General features: G+C 36.2%; 1 protein-coding gene across 1 annotated transcript in view; it reads left to right on the top strand.

The window, feature by feature from the left end:
• The window catches only part of trus (programmed cell death 2 like trus), a 45,726-nt gene extending 22,513 nt beyond the window's left edge, over positions 1-23,213 (top strand). Inside the window, exon 4 of the mRNA XM_081756308.1 lies at positions 4,665-23,213. Within this exon, the coding sequence (XP_081612434.1) occupies positions 4,665-4,923 (259 nt within the window). The 3' untranslated portion in view covers positions 4,924-23,213. The remainder of the gene's footprint in view (positions 1-4,664) is intronic.
• Positions 23,214-23,437: the final 224 nt, after the last annotated feature.

The raw sequence follows: 23,437 nt of genomic DNA, 5'->3' as shown, positions 1-23,437 counted from the left end.
TATACGTGCTAACAATTCGGTTTAGAAGGGACCTTTGGACAATATTAACTCTCGCAGCTCGAGTGTAAAAGAGATCACTAGACCGTGTTGTTCTAGCGGGTACGCCAAAATTGATTATTTCAAGCATAATAATAAAGTAACGTACAAATCGGTCATCATGTGATCGCTTTTAATTGCATGAGCTCAACCAATCTGTACTCAAATTCCCCATTACCTTACAGAAGTTCGGAAGTTGCACTGGTTCGGAGGTTGCACCACACCTAAGAAGATTAATTTCTGCGTCGTATTGTCGCGATTGATGAAATCTGGACACAGGCGTACAAGCTTGAATTAAAGGATTAACCGAACGAACTGCGGTACTAAGGACAATTATGTATAATAATAATAATAATAATAATAATCAGTAGAAAGTAGGGTGAATGTGATTAGTGGTTGTGATATACAATCAAGAGGGCAGCGAATTGCCGACGATTCCTCGAGTCTCATGTGCATCGAGTTGTGCTTTGCAAACATTCAAACTTCCTAAAAATCACGCTACCTTGCGTTTTGCATAATCTATTTGTCACGTTCCGTAGAAAGTGACCCAATATAGGAACTGAAATTGGAAAGTTTTGGAATATCTTCATATACGCGAGACTGTACTGGCTTGTGTGTACGATGGAGTGAACTCCTTCGAGGCGTGAGTTCCCAGAATTCCATTCGTCTTACACACCACCGAGATCACCAGAAACAACCTTGCCAACTCCATACGACAACTGCCACGGAACTGGGGAACAGTACAAGGGAACTTAAGAGGTGATATCGAAGGACTGTGATATGATTCTATATGTATATTTAGCAACATGCCTGTACTGAGTTCCTACCCACGACTTTATTTACAGCCCATGTATTTCAGTGATAACTGCAGTGTAGCGTGATCTACGATTTTTTTTTTAAAATTTATTATTAAGAAATGGGAGCGAGAATATTTTGTGAGGTGGCTCGTATATTTAATTTGTATGTGAGGCGTTCCGGGTTGTAAGGAAGAACTCAATAAAAGTTATGTACAATCTGAACGCTCGGAAATTACATTTGAGATATTCGAATACTAATTCCAAACTGCTCTGTGACAACTAGTTCTCGTGCTTATATGCATAGTTTGTGTAAGTTGTCCCTCTTCCCTTTAGGAAATACAGTTTCAAAATAAATGGACGATTATTTTGACCATTCAAAGTAATTTTCAGTAAACAAGCCTTTCTAGCTAGTCGTCTTCTCATCTGCAAATAAGAACACAATCTATATATATAAAAGAGAACGTACAAAATCCTTTGTCCGCTCATCACGCTAATACGGCTGAACCAATTTCTTTCATTTTTGGGGGGTTGTTAGGATTTGGACCCTAGATGGTTTTTATCATATCACTTTAATTTTTAATTACCAGTGTCTTGAGATAATTGACCATTCAGGTGTCCATACGTACAAATCCTTTGTTATTAGTTCATCATAGGTAAAAATAAACGTATTTATATGCAACCCGCATGACCGTGTGACTCGGCGGGTTAACATAAATTACAGGCGCTATAATGTTAACATCTACTGCAATTTGAAAGCGAAAAAGTAAAAATTATCTAAGTAACAAAGTTTATTGCGTTCCGGGGTGACCGCAGCGAAGCGGGGTGAACGCTGCTAGTATTTGATAAGAAATTGTTTATGAGTAATAAGAAGAAAATGTAACATTCTGTTCTTAAGGCTGTTGCTATCTTTTTGTTAAGTCGAGTTTTCCCTTATCTAATAACATTGGAACTTTTTTCGAATTTTTCTCAGTAAGCAATGAACAAATCCCTACAAAAATTTGCATGGAGTCAGGTCAATAATAAAGGATTCCTTATATGAGCTTATAATTTTACTAAAAGCCTCCATTATTCATTTCCCCCCTTTTTTTTTTTTTTCATGTGAAGATTCGCAACAACGCATTGACGACACTCGGTTCTCTTTCTAGCAGGTTCCGGAGGGTTGCTTTGAGGTTGAACATTGTCCACAGCTGTGAGGAAACCCTTTTCAAGAATGACATATTTATGGCATTTCAGTGAGGAGGCATTAGAGTACGTTTTCTTTCCTGAAAGCAGAAAGAAAAGAAATAAAAACAATGAGAACAAATCCATTCTTCTTTTACATTAGCTTTTTCCCCGTTCATGGATAGACAGTTGTAAGCAATTAAAAGCGAACTGTCTCTATTGAATAAAGATAATTTTAATGTATACCAAAGCGAATATCACTTTATTATTATTATAACTTTTTTTCGAAACATGAATAGATATAACTTTCTTGATTCGAAATAATAGCATGCTAATAACCTTGTAACTTGCCCAGTCTATCTATATATGAGGTATTTATTAGTGAACTTTTAAAGTGGTAAAAGAAAAATTACTTCTATAGTAACGTATCTTGCTAGACAAACTATTTACATTTTATTTATTCGTTATATTTTATTGCATTTATTTACTTTATTTTATTCATTTTATTTATTATATTTCAATTTACAATAAATTGCAGGTTTTTAACAACGAATAGTGCTCAAAATAGTACAAAATAAAACCTATTACCATTCAACTTTAGATTTAGATCAAACAATAATGAACGATACCGTCAATATATATTGTATACATTTATTTTTTTATACTTTTATATTGTTTGCATTTTTTTATAAGCTGTTCAGCTTAGACTTATCCGAAGCCCAAATTTTCATCCAAACTTCCTATCAGCTTTCGGCTCCAACAAGTAGGAAAATAGCGAAGCTCCCTTCAAACTCAGTGAGACAAAAGGACTTCAAAAGACTGAGCCTCTTTGTACCATGCAGCCAATCACCGACATTCCCTCCAGTTCACTGGAGTCTGGCTATTGTTTGTTAAAAATTTTACTCATTCTTCACTTAGAAGAAAAGCTGTATAGAGCAACTGGATTTTCGTGCAGTAGATAGTTTAGTTGATTTTTAATTGATAGTTTATTTTATTTGATGTTGGAAGATGAATTCTGAGGAAGAAAAAATATCAAGAAGAAAGTGGAAAGCGACATACTCGATTCTTCCATTGAAGAAATCCCGCTCAAGTGGAAATCTTCAACGCCATCAGCCCCATTGGTAAAATCATTACTATACTCTCCTGGTTATTCAAATCTTGCAATCAACTGGGGAAAAGAACATGAAAAAGTGCAGCCGAGAAGTATGAAGACAAATATGGGTTAAAAGTGAATCCTTGTGGCTTATTTATAGATATTGATCACCCCTTTCTTGCAGTATCTCCTGATGGCATAGTTCGCCAAGAGGGAAAGGAAGATTATATTATTGAGGTAAAATGTCCTTTTAAAGGTCGTTGTTGCCAATCAAGTGCTGAAGCCTGTAAATCGATCAAAGGGTTTCCATTGAAGCTTACAAGTGACAACAATTTTATCCTTCCTTCGTCCCATCCATATTACCACCAAGTACAAACACAGCTTCAATGTGCGAATGTGAATCGCTGTGACTATATAGTACTCATAGAAAATGACTTGGAAGTTTTGTCCATCTACCGAGATCGAAAGTTTATGTCATCGATAATTCCGAAACTAGAGTCATTTTATATGACATGCTTGTTGCCTGAAATTGTAGATTCTCGAGCTCAGAGGTCACTACCCTTACGAGAACACGCGTGCATTTTAAATAGGAACTAACAAGAAAAACACGGAAAAACAACTCATGGGGAAAAACAATGAACCCTGTCCTTTTTAGTGCATCCACATTTTTCATTGCTTTCCTTCTCGGTAACATATTGTTCCAATATAATCACACATGAGAATAAAAAAATCGCTAAAGTTAATTCGTTTACGTGAAAAAATGTACAAATATTTTATTATCGATTATGTGTATTTCCTAAGTATTATTATTATTATTTCACACAGGAGATTGATCTGGTATCACAGCCGTCTGTTAATTTATATTTGTATAACCAATCACTAAATCTAAGACTGAAATACAGGAGATGCAAGAGGCACCTTGCTAGGTTTGAAAGTAACCACAGAAACTTCCAATAAGACTGGACGAATATACTAAAAGCAATAGGTTCAGCAGAGAAAATAAAGAGCGCCCACTCTTCCTGAGTGCCAACGTGCCTGAACATGCAAGGACAGGATTTTTATCAGAGGGAATCTTCAAACTCCTCCCACGATGCAAGTGCCTCAACCCATATGGAGATATGTCGAAAAATAAAATAATATATGTACTATCTGTTGGCTGTATAAAATAATATGCACGTTTTACTTTTCCTTTTGTGATCACTTCTTTAATGGACACATACAAAGAATTTTAATAGATATTGCCTAGTATAAATAGTGTTATCCTTTAATTGTATGGTATTCTTGCATAGTATATAGTATTGCACAGTGTTATTCTTTAGACAGGAGCTCCTCTGACACACGACGACAAAGTTCTCGTACCGAAGGAATAGGTCCACAGTAAATACTCAAAGCTGGGATTGACAACTTTTAAGCGGTACGACATGTCTCTATTGTGACGTTTGGTAAGAATGTTCTTTGTTTTCTTTTTTTTTTATTAGTAAACAATAGCTCAGTTCCATATTAATATTTAACCCTTTTCTGTTACAATTCTTTTCAACTACTCGCACTGAAATAAGAGATTTTTGTTTTTCTACTAGGTACTGCCGAGATGGTACGTCACCGTTGTTATTGTATCCGCTTCGCGAACTGCCAACGAGGTGCCATCATTGTGGAGGAGACGTCGTGTTTGAAATGCAGATTTTGCCATCGTTAGTCGCCAAGTTGAAATTGACAGGCGTGGAGGGAACTCATTTAGAATTTGGAACAGTGTTGGTATTCGCGTGCAAGAGAAGTTGTTGGAGCTCCGGGGACAACTGGAGAGAGGAACGAGTCGTTGTACAAGCTGAACGGATATAAATTTTAAAAAGAATAACAAATAAAAAAAAAAGGTATTTATCAATATAGATAGTCATGTAAGTAATTTTTTTGAGAGCAAACAAGAAAATTAAATTTACATCTATTTTAGAAGTATTGATTGGATGTTGTTGTTGAATATCCAAAGATGATCTTGTTCGGAAAGAAACTATGAGCAACCTGTATCGTTCAGATTGCTGCTTTCTTTTCTTCTTTATCTTTCATACTCACATGATTCCACTTTAATTCTTATAGTTGGTTAATCGTAAAAATCCCTTTTTCATATCTTTACGAGGGACGATGTAATTGTCATAGACTGCAGAGGGTGTATCAGTACCTATTTTAAACTATTAGGGTCTGTTTCCAGAGTGAAGCAAGTTATGTGTAGAAATTCATGTCGGTAGTAGAAGCGTTGTTTTATTCCTAAGTAAATGTATAATGTAAGAAGTCCGAAGATTCATCTCCGCAGAATCACAAAAACATTGTGGGTAAACCAATCTAGACAAGAGTATTTTATTTTTGACATTTTTTCTAAGGTTTTTGGATTACTCATTTTCTCCGTATGATTTCTAATTTCGTCGTTTATGCGCTATATCTGGAAATGTTAGGAGTCTTCCCTATAATAAGGACTGGTGGATAACCTCAGGAAGGTTATTTGTTCCTAGTTGTAATGTAGGTTGCATCATCTTTGTGTTCTCGTTAAAGAGATGTTTGATTTTTATTCTGTACTAGTAGTAGTGGACGCATACCAAAGTATAAATAAGTCTTAAATTCCTTCTTAAATAATGCGGTTTTCTTTTAAAATACTAATAATGATACTCTTCAAATCTTTTCTAAAACAATTTGATCGTTTCGTTGCTAACTATTAGGAGTGGCATTCATTAGTTCCTCCTGTGTTGTTTCCTTCCATCTATTAAGAAGTAGCTAATTTAAATTTAATCTTAAATAATTTTGTAATGTCTCCTTCAAAAGTACTACGAAGATCGTTGTGAATTGTCTTTTCCATTCTCTTTACCATTTCCCTCCGTACTACCAGTAATGACACCTTTCAGGATTTAGGAATTAGATTTCTGGGCTTTCGTCTACGTTAGCCCGTCACGTGTGAAGGATGGGCTCCTTCGTGACTAAGCGGTTAACGTACGCGCCTTTTGCGTGCCCGGCGGAATTTCATGTGGTTCGGGTTCTACATTAATCAGTAGGTCCCATCTCATATAGCTTCGCTGCTGAAAGGGACGTTAAACTCAAAATGAATTCAACATATGAGGGATGACGTCCCTCGGAGATCACACTATTTGAGGACAGGAAAGGAAGGAAGAAGCCTGGGACCTATGTGTTAGGTACCATCCTGGCATTTGCCTGGTGTGAATGCCTTGTTTTATTGTACGAGGGGGAGTCCGAAAATAAGTTTCCCCGAGCGACTATAGATAGAGGGGGGATGTAAGACAAAAAATAACATGTGACATTAAAGATTAGACATACCATACGTAAGTATTCGCCTGAGGCCGCGGTGGCTCAGTGGTAGAGCATTCACCTCTGTTGCCGGGGGTCCCGGGTTCGATCCCAGCCCTCGCCAAGTAAACTTTGTTGGGGACAAACACCGTGGGCGTGGGTTTTCTCGGGGTTTTCCCGTTTCCTCCCACTTTCTTCATTCCACCATTTCACTCATTACTCATCATCACCGTCTCCTTTAGCCTAACAGGCATTATCGCGGGACATAAAACTCAAAGATTTCATTTCATTATAAGTACTCGTCGTAGGTGATGGGTGGCTGAAATTCTGCACAGTTGCCAACGCAATGTATTAAAATTACCGCACACTTCTCATTCCTCTATAACAGACGAAACTCCAGAAATATTGACCTTGTTACCTTAGTTTCTAATTTTCCCTCGTATGAAGTTGACAGTGTAATGTTTTGGATCATTTATCATATAGATTGAACGAATGGATACGGCGGAGAAAATAGCTTCACAGCTAATATAACTGTAATATTAATATTCAATTTTTGGAACTGGCGTGCGTTAACACCTGGAATTCCGGTTTCTGTCTTTGGATGTTTTTCCTATTTTTCACTCAAGAAAATGCCGTGATGGGATCTTTTTAAATGTAACTTTCTGCTATTTCTTCCGAGAGTCCCTTCCCAGTTTCCATTGTTAATGCTTCCAATGCAAAAAGACGTTATATATGTAACGTATCTGGAATTTTGTGAAATAATATAACTGTCGAATCCTGTCATAACGTGGGGTTCAGAAATAACGCTTTGGGCTCAGATTCTAATTAAGACAAGCTGTAATCTGTCCCTTTCGCCAGAAGTTCTAGTAGTTAGGAATAGGCTTTCTGATACACCCTATAAATATTATATATATTTAAATACCTTCAAGGTTATTAGTTAAGTAAGAAAATTGTGCTGATCTTTGTCAGTTCCCTGATTAAGTGGCTAACTAGATTTATTTTATTCTAGTGTGTAGATTGTTTCCAAGTCATATCATGTCCTAGTGCAATAGTCCATAGTGGATTGCTCATGCGGAGTACCTGTTGAATAGTATGTGTGTTATGTATGTACAGGTGTGCGTGTGAAAATTATATCTGTAAAATCTTTATGACTATATTTGAAACGTTTGTGGCTGTGGAAGAAAAAGAAAAAATATATATACTGGTATTGACATATATATGTGTGTGTGTGAGAATGTGCTTTATTTGTATACATCGGAGTGCGTGGAAATACATAAAATTCATATTGTGATACTTAGAATGGTACATGCGCAGTATAAAGGATTAGAATTGTGAATTACAGGACAGTTGATACAAATGTAACTTCGTATTTGGAACCAAATGTGAGGACCGCCGTTAAATTTTCAGTTAATAGCACAGTTGAAAAAGATACAGCGGGAATTCATAAACTGTCCGAGAAAAATAAGACGACTGTCCTATGATATGAAGTGAAGTGACCGTTTCGTACAGTTCGTACATTTAACCCCGAGTAGTAGGACATTTACTACAGGGATAAAGCGTACCCTTGCTCCAAGTGCGAATTTTGCTTCAACCACCATTAAAGTATAGCCGGGGCCGCGGTGGCTCCGTGGTAGAGCGTTCACCTCTGGTGCATGGGGTCCTTGATTCGATCCCAGCTTGCACCAAGTGAGCTTTATGATGGACAACCACCGTATGCGTGGGTTTCCTCGGGGTCCTCCCGTTTCCTCTCACTTTCTTCATTCCACTCTTTCATTCATTTCTCATCATCACCGTCTCCCTTAGCCTAGCCAGCATAAGCGTGGGACATAAAATTAAAAGATTTCCTTTTTTTAAAGTATATCCCGCACAGAATCACTCGGCCAGATAATTATCATTGTGACTTATAAGATAAAATATTACAAATTACTGTTCGAATTGGCTTAAAGCCAAAGAACATTTAAACATTGGGGCCAGAGGAGTGTAGCTTGTCAGAAATCTATAACACAGCTAAAATGTGACAACTTAATAGTTACATCAGACAGTTTTCTAGGCATCAGAAATGTAATGATTGTTCTAGACTTACTTCAGGTGCGTATAACGTCATATCATAGGCTGATAGAACTCGAATAACTTTGTCTATCAGGCTGTGTTACAGGATATATTTAATAGTAGTGGCACATGATCTTTACCATTATATCCATCCCAATATTGTAAATGTAGTGTAGTACTCACTAGATATATCTGTTGTGATGAACCTCTAGCTGTGCCAACATGCGACTTTCTCTTCTAACTTTCGACTCCTGAGCTAACGCTTCGCATTCTCCAAGATCCCTTGTTTCCTTGGATCTATGAACTTCCTAGCTGCAGCGTAGAGCTTAGCTCAGACGTTGTTAAGGTGTGTTTTCTTATGATGTCCTCCTTATGATTAGAGGCACGAGTTTTTCACAATGCGCGATAAAACGAAATGCGTCAGAATTAAGTAATTTTCAGTTTCTTGACATTTCATATTCCATGCGTATTTTCATTGGTTCCGTTGCGATAAAAAGCGAAATTGGCAGTTTTGCGCGAAATTTTAACAATACGCGAAATAACACGAAATTTTAAAAATACGTTTTCATTAATTTAAAAACACTAGTTTTCCGCTGACGGAACGGTAGAACGTGGTATGAACGGTGCTTTTTGGGTGATTTGGACACGGCTATAGAGAACATCTTACGCGTTAGCTATCACCATCGCAGCTGGATGGGGAGTTCCGGAGTGGTGGGGTTTGAAGTTTGTTGTAAATGCACGTACATATGTATGGCTTCCAACAAGCAATGACAATTAGAGGTTTTTTCCAAGTATAGACTGGTGATAAGTGACAAAGGTACAACAGTGAAGGACGAAAATGTGGAAACATGTACCATGCTTATGTTTAATGCTTAAATGTAACTTGTGTGTATGTGTTTTCAGAAGACAGCAAAACTTTCCTACTCATAGTAAGTTTAGTTACTGATTTTCCTTCAGTTTGGTTTGAAAATATATATATATATATATATATATATATATATATATATAATTATCTATGAGTGAAATTTACAATGTCAAGTGAAATATTCAGTGTATTTTGTTTTTAGGTAATTAATGGTTTATTTCTGTAGTGATCTATGAACAAAAGGGAAAATTATAAAAATGTCAGGGACTATGTTTTCCACAAGAGCTACAAAATGCGAAACTTTATTTGGAAAATGCAACGAAACGCGAAATATGAAAAGCAAAACGCGAAATTTTTAAATTCTTAGTGCGAAAAACTTGTGCCTCTACTTATGATGTACCTATAGCACGGCCAACCAGAGATGGCCTCTGACGTTTCTTACCACATACGTTGGGACACTGCATCCCCTACTTTGATACCAGTGTTACCAACCACGATCACTTTGTCTTATACCATTAATTAAATTGCCACTACAGTTGCACCGAAAAAAACCTTGACACGCGAGTAGTGGCTATGTCACTGCGAGCTGTCAGAGACGTTCTCTTACTGGACGCACTATAGGTATTATCTTGCAGGAATGCTTCCTATACTTTTGGCGTGATGTCTACGTTACCTCTTATATTTCCTTAAACAACAACTATTGTTTATTTCCTTAAGCAAGAAATTTACTAAATTCATGATTGAACTTTGGATATCTTATAATATCAGGGCTCATAGTGAGTCACTTTTTTAACTAAAAGTTACTTTTTTTTTCAAATTTGTCACTAAAAGTTACTTTTTTGGGAGGTAAAGTGACTTTTTCGTGTGATTTATGTTTTGCATTGGCAGTTTCCTAAGAAAAATATAAAAATAAATGGAAAAAGGCAGAAACTTGTTACTCATTACTCTTCTGAAAGCTTCAGTACTTGCTGCCACATGTGAAACAGTCAGCTTTATTCTCACTTCAGCTTTTATTATTTCTAAAGCACAGTGGATGGTTGGTGGATGCTTAAGCCCTATTGTGTCTATTCTTCTATCATAATAGTCTTCTAGTTTTTTCTCGTAATAGTTAACGCTCCGCTCCGTGTGTGTGTGTGTGTGTTTGTGTGGTTCCTCTTGTGTTATGCTTCTGGTATGTTCTTTTTAAGAGTAGGTGATGAATTTGAATATTTCATGGCTTTGAGAATTCTCAATGCTAAGTTAAATATAATGTCTGGGATGAAGAAATTCTGAAATAGGCCAGAACTGGTTCCACTTACTCAGAAGCTTCTTACATCTGCTAAGTCTGCTTACCGTAACTACAAAGCATACTTAGAAAACCTAAAAAAGGAGGAAGCTCAAAAAGAAGAAGAAAAGATGAAACAAAACAACAAACAAGAGAGAGGTGATGGAGAAATTGACAAAGGAAAAAAAAGGGGCATGATGAGATTTTGGTCACTTTTTCGTGTGCGTTTGGTCACTTTTCAACTATTTACAAGAGACCAGACCACTATGAGCCCTGTAATATGTATAGCGAGCGATTGTAGCTATTACTTCAGAAAAAGTAGGGCTCAGTAGTAAAACAGTTTGTCTGATTCAACCTTAGACCATGATGGATAATATCATGTTGATGTTATAAAGATCAGTCTCGCTTACCTGAAGCCTCAATTTTCATACAGTTCCGGGGTATTATTCACTCTTTTATCGGTACAGATAATGAAGTTGGGCTGCTAAACAAATGACATGGTGAAGAAATCTTTCATCGAGCTAGTGCTAACAGGAAAACCGGCACTTTCATTTCCACATTATAATTATCATGTTCATAGGTTTTCCCGACATTTTCATTTCCGCCCTACTTCATCTTTCACCATTGATCCATTATCATATACTTGCATTTATTATCCGTCTACTTCAGCCTGAAAGTTTTAACTTCATGTGGTTCGTAGGATCTGGGATTACCGGTATTACATGATTCCTTTCGTATTAAAGCGAGTGGTCTAAAAGTTTACTAATAGATGTCGACACTTTTCAAGATAGCAGCAAGAATGTTCACAATTATTCGGTCATATCTATAGGTGGTTGTTGAAACTCTGCCCCAAAAGCAGATTGAGTCCATTAATCACTAAATTATTAGTGCTCTTTCGTGATTAAATATTTTATTCGTTCATTATTGATATGGTTGAATTGGAAGTTTGTGCTTAAGGTATCAAATAAAGTGCTTCAAACATTGAATGAAAGAAAATATTTGAAAAGCGCACAGAGCGAACCCATGACCACATGCACGAGCCATTCAACTACACGAAAATTTGCACTTGTTATCAGATCTACTCACATTCCTTCCCTTATGAGTTGTGGTCTGTTGTGCGAAGAATAATGGAAGTATTTGGTTATTGAGCGTATGGAACACATTTTAATAATAATTAAAACTAACTTGAATAGTGTTCCTTTTTCTTGTTTTAATTTATTTTAATTTTTTATAGCCTATATTTCAAGTACTTCCCTCGGATACTCATACTATACCTTTTCTGCAAGTCTTCACATAGATTTTTGTAACAGTGATGTGTATATAATAGGGATGGGCAAAACCGGTTTTTATAAAACCGGAAACCGGTTTCTACAGAACCGAAACCCGAAAACCGACATTTCGGCTTTCCAAAAACCTTCGGTGAAAACTTTTGGAAAACACGTAAAACTATTTATGTGGAAACGGATTCGGTTTCCGGAGAGCAACGACACTATTCTGGTCAGAAATAGAACAAATTTTGAAAAAAAAAAAAACGGAACCGGTTTTGAAGAAAACCGATAACAGTTTTTTGATTTTTCAAAAACCGGTTTCGGTTTTCTGAAAACCGAAAAACGGTTTTTGTGCCCACCACTAGATATAAACAAATTTTCTTAGTTTAGTATAATTTTGGTTTTGCGCTAATACCTAAATCAAACCTAATTCTATATTTGTGGACTGTAGTCCTGTAATCATCTACGTTTAGATTTATTAAACTACATCGTGTTGAAAGACGGTCAACGTCGAAGAGTTTGGAACTAAATTCCAAACAAAGTTATACTATGTTTAGAAAAAAAATGTTCCTATACTTATTATTGTTACAAATATATATATATATAGTAATACCTGCATAGAAGAAAGTTTTAAGCCTAAGCCCCAACGAAGATTACCCACGGAAAATACTTGAAATAGGCCAAAATATATATATATCTATGTATATAAAAATGAAAGTCACTATGTGACTTCATACATCTTGACCCATGCGACCGATCTCGATCAAAATTTCACCATAGATGAGGTTCGGACCTGGGATGGTTATCATTTCAGTTTAACAGTGCAACATTGGGAAGGGGGAGGGGGAGACATAAAATAAATCAAACTTAATAACTGTTGAACCACGCAACCGATCTCGATTACATTTACCACATAGATGAGGTTCGGGCTTGGGATGTTTTTTGTTTTCATTTCACTTTGAGGCTCCAACTTAGGGGAGGGGGAGGACGGGAGATATTTAAAAATGATCGAAAATGACCATTATTAGTGTCGAATCCATAGTTTTCGGGGTCGCTGAAATGAACAGTGACACTTCCAGTGCTGTTGAAATCAAAATTCAGCCCTCAACTTGAGGGAAGGGAAGCAGTTTTAATTATTATTAATGCAAGTATTCCTGATCCTTTATATTGCGTAATTGTCCGTAGAATGACTGACTTTGATGTGATATAATAACGTGACCTAACAACAGAGAGAATGAATGAGTATAGGTGTTTAAATTCCTTCATTATAATGGAAATTCCTGGAGCAGAAGCCTTCTTGAAAGTCAATGATGATAATGCCATTGCTACAAGATGCATAAAAGAAATTTACATAAAACAATTCTAGTCATAGTGATATCTAGTATATTTTAAGAAATTACTAATATATAAATGAGGGAGATGTAATATTTCTCGAAACTTTTTTTGAGGAAATTAGACGAGTGGAATTTTAGTCCAACAGAATATTGTTTAGGATCGTGTAACTACCTTTCAGAATGTTGTCAGTAGTCTTATTTCAGAATTTTTGTGACGGAAGAAATATTTATAGTGGTAAACTTTCAGAGCAAATTATATCGTAAAATCAATGATGTCTTTTTTTAGGATGGTAGATACTTTAGAATTTCGAGACAGAAAGTGACTGTAGTATTTTGGAAAAAAAAAAAATCTTGTTAACTTTAAAGGTAGACTGTTCCTTATTCTGCATGGCAGCACTAGTGCTCTTTATATCATATTGTTCTGTTTAAAATAGTGTAACTTTGATTACGTACAGTCGAGTTAAAATAAAAATGACCACTTAATTTTTTTTTTCTCGGAAGCTTTAGATTCTTATCCACTTACGAAATAAAGTTATAACGTGTTTGATATGTTTGTGCAGAGCCAAAATTGCGAACAAATTTCGTTGGGTTAGAACAGACGTCAGGCATATTGCAGCGGTACCGCTTTTACGTGAAATCTCGTGCATGTGCACAGGTTTTTCAATAAGAATAAGTTGAAACTTGTCCAATTTGTGTGAGAGCAGTCTGTACTTGGATAAAAAAAAGAAGAAGAAGAAGAAATGACATTCAGAGGAGCATGTGTTGTTCTGTTGTCATGCCGTGGGTATTCTGCTGACACAATGTGCTGTAGTTCCTTCACTTCATTGACAAACACTTTTGACCATAGTATTACAAGGCTGCCCCATTGTAATGTTGTCTCTCTGCAGAAACTCTCCACTTGTAACTGCCACAACGACGTTTGTGATTGGCCCTTCTCTCGGCAATCTTAATAACCTCATGACGTAGCTTCCCTTCTCAACACAGATTTCCACATGGGTTTGAACTATCAAGTTTGATCCGAATGTAGTGTAGATTCTAACATTAATGCATAATTTTCTAATTTTGATCTGGGTATAGTTCTTCGTGTGGAGTATTGCACTGTATGGGTCAGAAACATGAACATTACGCAAAAATGAAGAAAAGCAACTGGAAGCTTTCGAAATGTGAGAGTGGAGAAGAATGGCGAGAATTGGCTTGGTCGAGCGGAAAACGATTGAAAAAGTTTTAGAAATGGTAAAGGAGAAAAGAACAATTTTAGGTATTATTAAGAAAAAGAGAAATTGATTGGGTCATTGGCTAAGAAGGAACTGTATCATGCGGGTCGTGCTAAATTGTATGGTGGCAGGAAAGAGAGGGACAGGGTGAAGGAAACTACAATTAATGGACAATATCAAAACAGAGAAATCGTACGTGAAAACGGAGTGGTTAATATAAGACTGTGGAGCATGGAAGCTTCTCAGCAGCAAGTGACCTGCTAATGGCAGACTACCTATGATAGTGTACATACGTTTTCTCTTTTACTTTGTATACTATGTACACTAAGTTTAACGTGGGAGCAAACACTAAAGCACCCAGATGATTGCTAAATTAATTCGTATATGAAAAGATAACTTTAATCGTTAAAGAATATTTTTAAAAAGTTTTTACAATATAGACCAGAATTACTTTGTGTTGCAATTTTTCCATTTTCCTTTTCGAACGTCAGCACTCATTTCAACATTTGTATATAATAACAAAACAAAGAAGTGACTTTGTAGGCTGATTTTTACTGCTCTTATATGCTGGCAGCCCTATAAAGTAATGCAAGAAACTACTCTTGTCTCCCCTCCCTACAACCCTTTAACCACCACGTAAACACGGTGGCTCAGTGGTAGAGCGTTCACCTCTGGTGCATGGAGTCCATTCCATCTTGCGTTAGGTGAGCTTTGTGGTGGACAAACACCGTGTGCGTGGATTTTCTCGGGGTTCTTCCGTTTCTTCTCACTTTCTTCATTCCAAGCCAGCATATTGTGGGACGTAAAACTTAAAAATTTCAACACCACGTAAACAATAGCAGTAACTCTACAGAACAAATGCAGTAACTCATCAGACGCAGAGTCGTATTCGGCTATTTAAGATCTTAATTATAAATTATGATCTTTGGTGTTTTCAGACAAAGATGAATCTCGCTGACAGATAGCGTACATTGAGTTGTGTGATGTCGGTGAGTACAACTTCCGTTGCTGTTGTGACTTCATTTAATTAGTATTTGTTATTGTTTATTTTTATTCAACTCTGTTGTCTTACGCAGCTGGATCAACACCGAAAGTTCATTGAAAGCACAAATAGCAGAATACTCTATTTTGGTTGAGAGTAAAGATCAAAACCAGTATGGCTAGATTTTTTTTTTTTAACTTGACTGTACATATAATAATGCAGAAATTAGTTATAGGGCACGTATACATGGTAAGAAAAGTTACGAAATTGCTTGACCATATTTTCGTATTTTTTCCAAAAACTACTAAAATGAATCATTATATCTTATTTTACTGTTCTTGTTGTGACTTCAGTAACTTCATAGTACTCACCCGTATGAGGTGGGGTCACAAAAGTAGTGAATCTAGCAGTAAAAGAAGGAAGGGTCGGGATTTTTCAATGTATTTTTCCTACATTGTAAAGCTTTCCCCAACTTTAATATTCAATTCAAGAAATAAAAATATCCATCTTGAACAGGCCTGCATTTAGGTATTTGAAGCCCCTGGACCCAAGAAAATTTTGCGCCCCTTTCCCCTTATTCGTATGTATTCAGTATAAACCTAAACATACGGGCGCGACCGCCTACATTGAGCCACTAACAATGGGGCAACGCGCACAGAACCAAATGCGCAGATTACCCTGACAGCCAATAAGCAATAGCCATATCTCCTTCTAGCGCCAGTAGCAACGTAACGAGAAAACCCGGTTGTGTTGCTTTTTAAGTATAGATCTACCGTAAACTTTCCTTCTGTGTATAGTCTCGTTCTTTTCTGTATACTATACTTCAATGTCGATTTCTAATGTGGTGCCCTGGGCTCGAATCCCTGTGGCCCGTATATAAATACGAGGCTGATCGTGAATCTCGTTCCACATACATCACACGAACAGAGAAGATTAAATCTTTCAATGAAAACATTTGTTCTCAATTGTTGCTTAAGTGTGATGAATAACGCGAATTGCTCACTAGGTTGAAGTGACATTTATCTAGTATTTAGGGACCGATAACTTAGTAGTAGAGGGCTCAACTCTAGCGCATGGGGTCTTAGATTCGATCCCAGTTCCTGCGAAGTGTGCTTGGTGGTAAATAAACAGCGTGAGCGATGGTTTCCCTGGTATTCTCACTTTCGCCATTTCGCCAATATCATCTTTCTCATCATCACCGTCCCCCTTAGCCTCGGTTCTAATCGTGTGTTTTCGGAGTGAGCACATGTGGTTCGGATCCCACTTTAAGCTGTCGGTCCACGTCTTATATAGCCTCGCTGCTGAAAGGGACAATAAACAAACAAACAAAAAAAAAAAAAAACTAAATTAATTCATAATCATGGAACATTAAACTCAAATAAAATATTTCATTCACTTAGAATATTATTTCACTTTCCTGATCTTCGAGATATTGAAGCGAATTTTGAAGTCGTATTTCGTGAAAATTCAGTGAAGTGCAAGTTACATAATCTATTCATCAAATCTGACATACACGTCGTAAGTAGATTTAATACTCGACGGTCTACTCTGATACTCTGAAGAGCAATAATAAAGAAAGATCGAGGTGTGTTTATTACAGAGAAATTTATAATCAAAATTAATTATTTTTTCTTAGTAGTAAAGAAAATTTTATATGAGACAACTTCTGGGAATTTTTACTTAATATGTGGCGAATACTGTTGATTATTACATCGTTTTGTATTCTTCCGTTGTTATAAAAACATACATAAAGAAGTGACGAACACAATTAGCTCGTCTTGTTATATATCCAACTTTCCAGTGTAAAAGACACTCCCCAAAGTTTTACGAAGTTCTTTTTAAGGGAAAAAAAATTGAAAATAAAAGAATAACAATTATATATATATATATATATCAAAATATCATAATCGTTTTTGAACAGTGTACTTTCCTTTCAGAAAGCCGCAAAGTCCGTGTCACTGCTAGCTGAATCTTGTTCCCCCCTTCCTCCCGTCGTCGTCACCAGTGACATCTATTTTTCATAATCGCCGTCGTCGTCTTTATACAAGAAGTATCCTCACTTCCGTCAAGGGCATTTCTGATGCCACCAGGACCGTATTTACGCGCAAATCCGGGCCCAGGGCGGAAGTTTGCTAGGGGCGTCATAGTTAATTAAATATGCTATGTGGGAAAACCAGGTTGTCCATCAGAGTGAAATTTAAGAGAAATCTAAACTGCAAACAATGTTCATACCACAGCGCCACAGTTTTTTCTCCTTACGACACTACTGGCGCTAGAAGTAAGTAAGGCTATTGCTTAGTGGCTGCGAGTGGAAAACATTTTTTCTTGTCTTTTGTGTTACATTTGCGTGCACATAACTGAATACGAATAAATACAGGTGTGCGCAAAATTTTCTTCGGCGCTGGGGCGTAGGGGGAAGCAGGTTTATAGTAGCCGGGGCGGCAAAAATATTCAATAATGCCCTGGATGCCACACCTAAAAACGATTTAACGACAGTTTATTCGTTCACTTTCTACCAAGATGTCTTAATACTTGCACATCTGTATAATTGTAGGTAATTTCAGGAGACACTTCGGCTTGAAATAAAAAATAAGTTGGAATATAACAATCTGTATCTTCATTTTATAAAACACCCCATTTGTAAGAGTAAACAAGTACGTTTTATACACCGGGAAATATGGTATGTTCTGTAACTAGCTAAACTTAATAATAGGCACTTGGTTTGATCTATAAAAGGAATCAATGTCAAACTTTCTTTTTTCCTGTTTGAAATCTTTAATACAAGTCAAAATATTAAAATATTCCCGCTGGGATTTTGAATGGAAAACTTTTTTTTTTTTTTTTTTTTTTTAATCTTTTGGTTATACTGTGGTCACGACTCTACATAATGGCGAAGATTAATATGCTTAAAATCTGTCGAGAAAGTAATTTGGTCGAAAATTTGCCAACCTTGAGATTTTTTTGACGTGTTTGGTACTAATATTTTAAATATATGTCATAAATGTTTAATTTTAGATTATTATACTTAGATAATAAGGTAGTAATACATATAAGGAACCACAATTTGTTTTAGTTGAGTTTTCAATAAAATGGACGCTTCAAAAATGAGTGTACTATATACTGTAACAAAGCATATCAAAAGATAATTAAAATATATCTAATATTTAATGTTGTAATGAGTTTCGATAGGTTTTATTCTTTATTTATTTCTGTTGTCTGTTGTAAACATGGTATATTTTGAAATCTTTACATCATTGTAAAACTTCATTTTTGTGTCGTACCAGTTTTTATCGATTTAATGTGAAGAATGTGTTGAAACAGAAGACAATTTTTACATATCGCATTTGTAAAGTCATAGAAATAGGTAGAAAAGGATTCCGTTAATGGTAGCTTGTTATATTAATTTATCTGTTGTCAGTCTAGTCATAATTTAAGAGAATCCAGGAGGAAGCTTGGTTGCGAAGGTGGTTAAGCAGTTAAAGCAGTTTGTGAATAAATGATAGCTTAAAATGAGTAGAACAGAATGTCGTTTAGTATGTAAACCTAAAGTCAAAAGTTATATATACTTCGTGTATTTGTTCAGAAAAATAATTTAGCTCTTTTTCTTCCTTGTGCATACAATCAGCAAAATATTAACACTTACCAATGGATTTATATGAAATCTCGTTCTCTGTACTTGTTGAATGTATTTACATATTTCAAGAATGGTATCCAGAACACAAATACGTATAAAGGGTATGGCATGTCAGTTAACTGAAAATGACTTACCTATTTTACAAAGCTATATATAAAATATTCTTGATGTCTGTGCTCAGCTACTCATCCTGCATGGATTGTACCAAAACTCTTGTTGGCTTGGATAACTCAGTGTCTGTATTACAGAACATCTGTGATAGTTGAATTTATAATTATTTGATAAATTGTGAGGATGTCACGAATTTAAGATCAAGAGTGGAACAATGTGTGGCCGTTCAGACAGCAGATTAAGTAGTGTAGTTATTAATATATCTGCACGGTAAGCCGGAAACCCGGTTTCGAATTACATTCCAGTCGAGCATTTTTTCACTCATACGAAGAACAAAGAATGCATTGAATTCGCAGCCACATAGGAATTGGTGTGACATACACCGTCCGGCAATTAGGTAATGAGACTGATTTTATTATGACCAAACAAACAAAGATAATGTAATAACATCTGTTTATTATTCAAAGTACATCCCTCCTGCGTCAGTACAGCCAATGGCACAAACACGCGAGAAGTAAAACGACCTTTGCAACTCAGTTTGTAGTATGTTCCATAATGCCGTTGTCATAGCTGCTTGGATGTCTTCGTTCGTTTAATGGTAACTTCAGTTTAGGGAACAGAAAATAGTCACATGGGGACATATCTGGAGAATAAGGGGGTGTTGCAGCACATACACTTGCTTTTATTGGCCAAATATTCCTGAACAAGTACTGCCCGGTGTCCAGGTGCCTTGTCATTGGTAAAGAACCAGCTACTTGGGGCCGAGTATTCAGGTCGAACACGACGAATTCTTTTCATGAAACGTTCCAAAATACTTAAAATAAAACTGGGCATTCCCTGTCTGGTACAAATTCATGATGAATGATACCCTTTCTGTCGTAGGAACACAGGAACATTGTCTTTACCTTTAACTTCTGAAGTCGAAGTTACTTAGTATCCTCACATCACCATACACTCTCCGCATTAAATCAACAGTCTCTGTGACACTTTTATCCAATTTAACACAGAATTTGATATTCGTACTCTGCTCCATGCTGCTGGCGTGACGAGAGCCTCTCAATGACTGCTGGTAATGGCGTATTTCCCTGTCATGTTTCGCGTGCGACAATGCGGTGTTGCCAGATTGTAGAGGAGAGATTACTCTTTCGAACGCACATATTGGTTTACGGATTGCATTCATTGTTCCGTCACAAGGAAATCAGTCTCATTACTTACTTGTCGGACGGTGTGAAATTAGTTATTTTCTCAGTCTGTGTCTTATTCGTTCTTGAAGGGCAATAGTATCTATTTCTAGGAATAGGAATCAAGGAATGGATCATTATCAGTTTTACTGCCGTAAATAACTGTCAGAATTAAGGCTAGCCTATGAAATTATGAACTTAACTATGAAATTATGGATCTGAATGTAGCTTTCTGGGTGGAAAGCGGGACTGCCCGAAGATAAAAGTACCTATGTGACTTACTTGTTTATTAGAAAGCCCAGATTATTTCAAATAAGGACATAAAATTTCCTACACACTACACATACGAATTATGCAATGTTACCTGCAAGCATCCTGCTTTGTAGTTTTAAAAATCAGGTAACATTGGATGAACTGGAATAAATGGTTAACTGACAGCTGACTACTGTCCTGCATACTGAATGGAATATACCATAACTCTGAGCGCAGGTTAATTCCTTATTTGAGCATGACTATAAGACCTGTCTAATATTGCATGAATTATATATGTATATTAATGATAGCGATTGTTGTTGAATCAAACTGGATGGATTCAGTAAATATATCGTGCACAAGTATGTGTACAAATCCATACATTATTTTTGTAGGTTGGAGAGTATTTTAAAGATATTCAAACGTGAAATAAAGGAAGACTGTATCTTGCATATTAAGATAATGGTGGGTAATTTAGAAATCAAAGATAATTTTATGTTAACAGATATTTGTTTTTGTTACTCTGTTTTTTAAAGTTAGTTTCGCGATGGATGCCATAGGACTTGTCTGTTTTAGTATTTTTTAAATTTTATTTATTTTTGTAAGAAAAATGGAACATGTACAGACATGTTAAGAAAAATGAACGCACACCTTCCTTTTGCCTTTATTCGAACTCGTGGGAGGTACATTTTGATGTATTAGGAATTAAGAGTAATTAGGAAATCGAAATTTTAGTTCTAATAATTGTGTAGGTGTCAAATAGGCGCGTTCAGAGCGGAAATTTGGTCCCAAAGCTCCTCCAAAAACTAGATAGGTGTGACTAACGTCCACATGCAAATGTTAGTAAACCAACTGTTTCAAAACAACAATTGGCTTCTCTTGCATGGCAGCGCCGTGCGGACTTTGTGGTGGACAGACACCGTGCTCGTGGATTTTCCCGGGATTCTCCCGTTTCCTTCCACTTTCTTTGTTCCACCATTTCATTCATCTCTCATCTTCACCGGCATAACCGTGGGCGTAAAACTTAAAGATTTCATTTCATTTTCTTGCATGGTAACGTGTTTATGCACTGTATGAAGCCATTTCTGGTTTGAATTCGTGCTCGGTGCTTGAATACCAATGATATTTGCCGGGTTTGACTTACATACTTTCTATAAAATGGATTAAAATGGATCAATAATATGGGGGACATTACATGACTTAAATATGTTCCTTCTTGTACAGAGCATTGTCTTCTCTTATTTTTGGGATTAAGGACGAATTTTACAATGTAGCATCAAAGAGTGGAAGAGAGAAATATTTGTTAACGGTTTTTTTGTTTTCTCCCATTTAGGCTAGTTTTGAAGTTATACACACACACCCAGATAAAGTACAACTGGTGATTCTCTTTACTGAGACACCGTAGTGTAGTGGTTAAAGCGTTGGTATTATGTCCGCGTGGTCCCAAGTTCGATTCCAGGCCAGTGCTTCCCAATTTTCGGCGTCCATCCAGCGTTGTCAGGCAAACTAGGGAGTCAACGTGAAAACAAAAACGTGGTGGTCACAAGGCCTAGGAAGCTCCTGTTAGGGACCACGTGCTTGCTGCTAGGTTGGACGTAGTTCAGCCGGTCGCTATCAGATGGCGCTGGAGCAGGCCTAGGCCCACAAAACGGGCTGTGACGCCAAATGGTTTGGTTTGGTTTTCGATTTCCTTTACATACATTTTAAGGTATTGCTTTGTTTATACACCGAATTCGATGAATAGATATATATTTCTTCGGTTTCGATGTTGAAAATAGCATTTTTATTAAAATTTTGTATAAATATTAAAATATGTGAAAATGAGCAGACTTCGAAACGGATAGTTTGAGGTGAAAAAAGATCGTCGTTTTTGGTCAATAATTAGGGATGAAACATGCAAATACGAAGTTATTGTGTAGTATCATTATAGAGAGTAGTAGGTTTTAACCTAAACTTCCTCAGGCTAATTATGAGACCAATCGATATATCAAAGCGAAGAATTTTATTTTGGATTTTTCACTAACTTTGATTCAACATCATGTCTCTCCAATTGTACATATATATACCTTTCTAAGGGTGCACCAAGTTACGGGGGATATTTTTCATTCAAGTCACAGCGCTTTGGATGCCCTTCATGTTGCTAATGTGCTTCCCCTTCAGATTTTCGAAAAATGAAACGTGTGAGTCAAAACCTAGCGACAATGATTGGTATTCAAGTACGCAAATCGACTTTAAACCAGAAACTGCTTCATGTTATGCAAAACAAACTAATTGTATTTTTCTGAAACCGTTTTCTTTACATGTCGCGTGCGGACGCAGAAAAGTTTCATTATTCATATATGTTGGCTGTAATCTAACGTAGGCTAAAGATAAACCTTTGAAATGAAAGTACGTGCTCAGTTTTTCTTTAACATGTTTGTACATGAATTTGTGTGTGTATATATATATTTTGTAAAAAGACAAATATTGTACCTATTATTTTATATTATTTTTTTCCCCTGTGTTTAACTTGTTTGATTAGTGCTGTCATGAGATAAATCTAAGCAGTGAAGTCATTTTAGCTGACTATAATAGTTTTGGAATGCTTAAGGAAATGGATTCGAAATGAACACAGAAATCCACATCTCTTATGCTTTCCTTTGTATGGCGTATATGGATAAATTCATTTGAAATAAATAGTAAAATTATAATTATGGTTATTAATGTTTTTTTTTTTTAAGTATTACTACCATTTTTAATTATTAATGATTTTTTAATTTTGGATTTTATAGTATATTTTAGCCAAACAAGTATAAATCATTGACAAGAGGGTTGTTCCATAAATTTTCGATGTGCTTCTAAAGGATTATTCAAAAAGCGCTCCGGTTTTGGATCGTCTGTCAGATTTTTGTTTCTCGGTTGCCGACATTGTTTT

The sequence above is a fragment of the Thermobia domestica genome, chromosome 4, assembly GCF_964235325.1.
Source record: "Thermobia domestica chromosome 4, izTheDome1.hap1.1, whole genome shotgun sequence".
Taxonomy (NCBI): domain Eukaryota; kingdom Metazoa; phylum Arthropoda; class Insecta; order Zygentoma; family Lepismatidae; genus Thermobia; species Thermobia domestica.
Note: the sequence above shows the minus strand (reverse complement) of the source record. Positions and strands in the feature narration are given on the sequence as shown.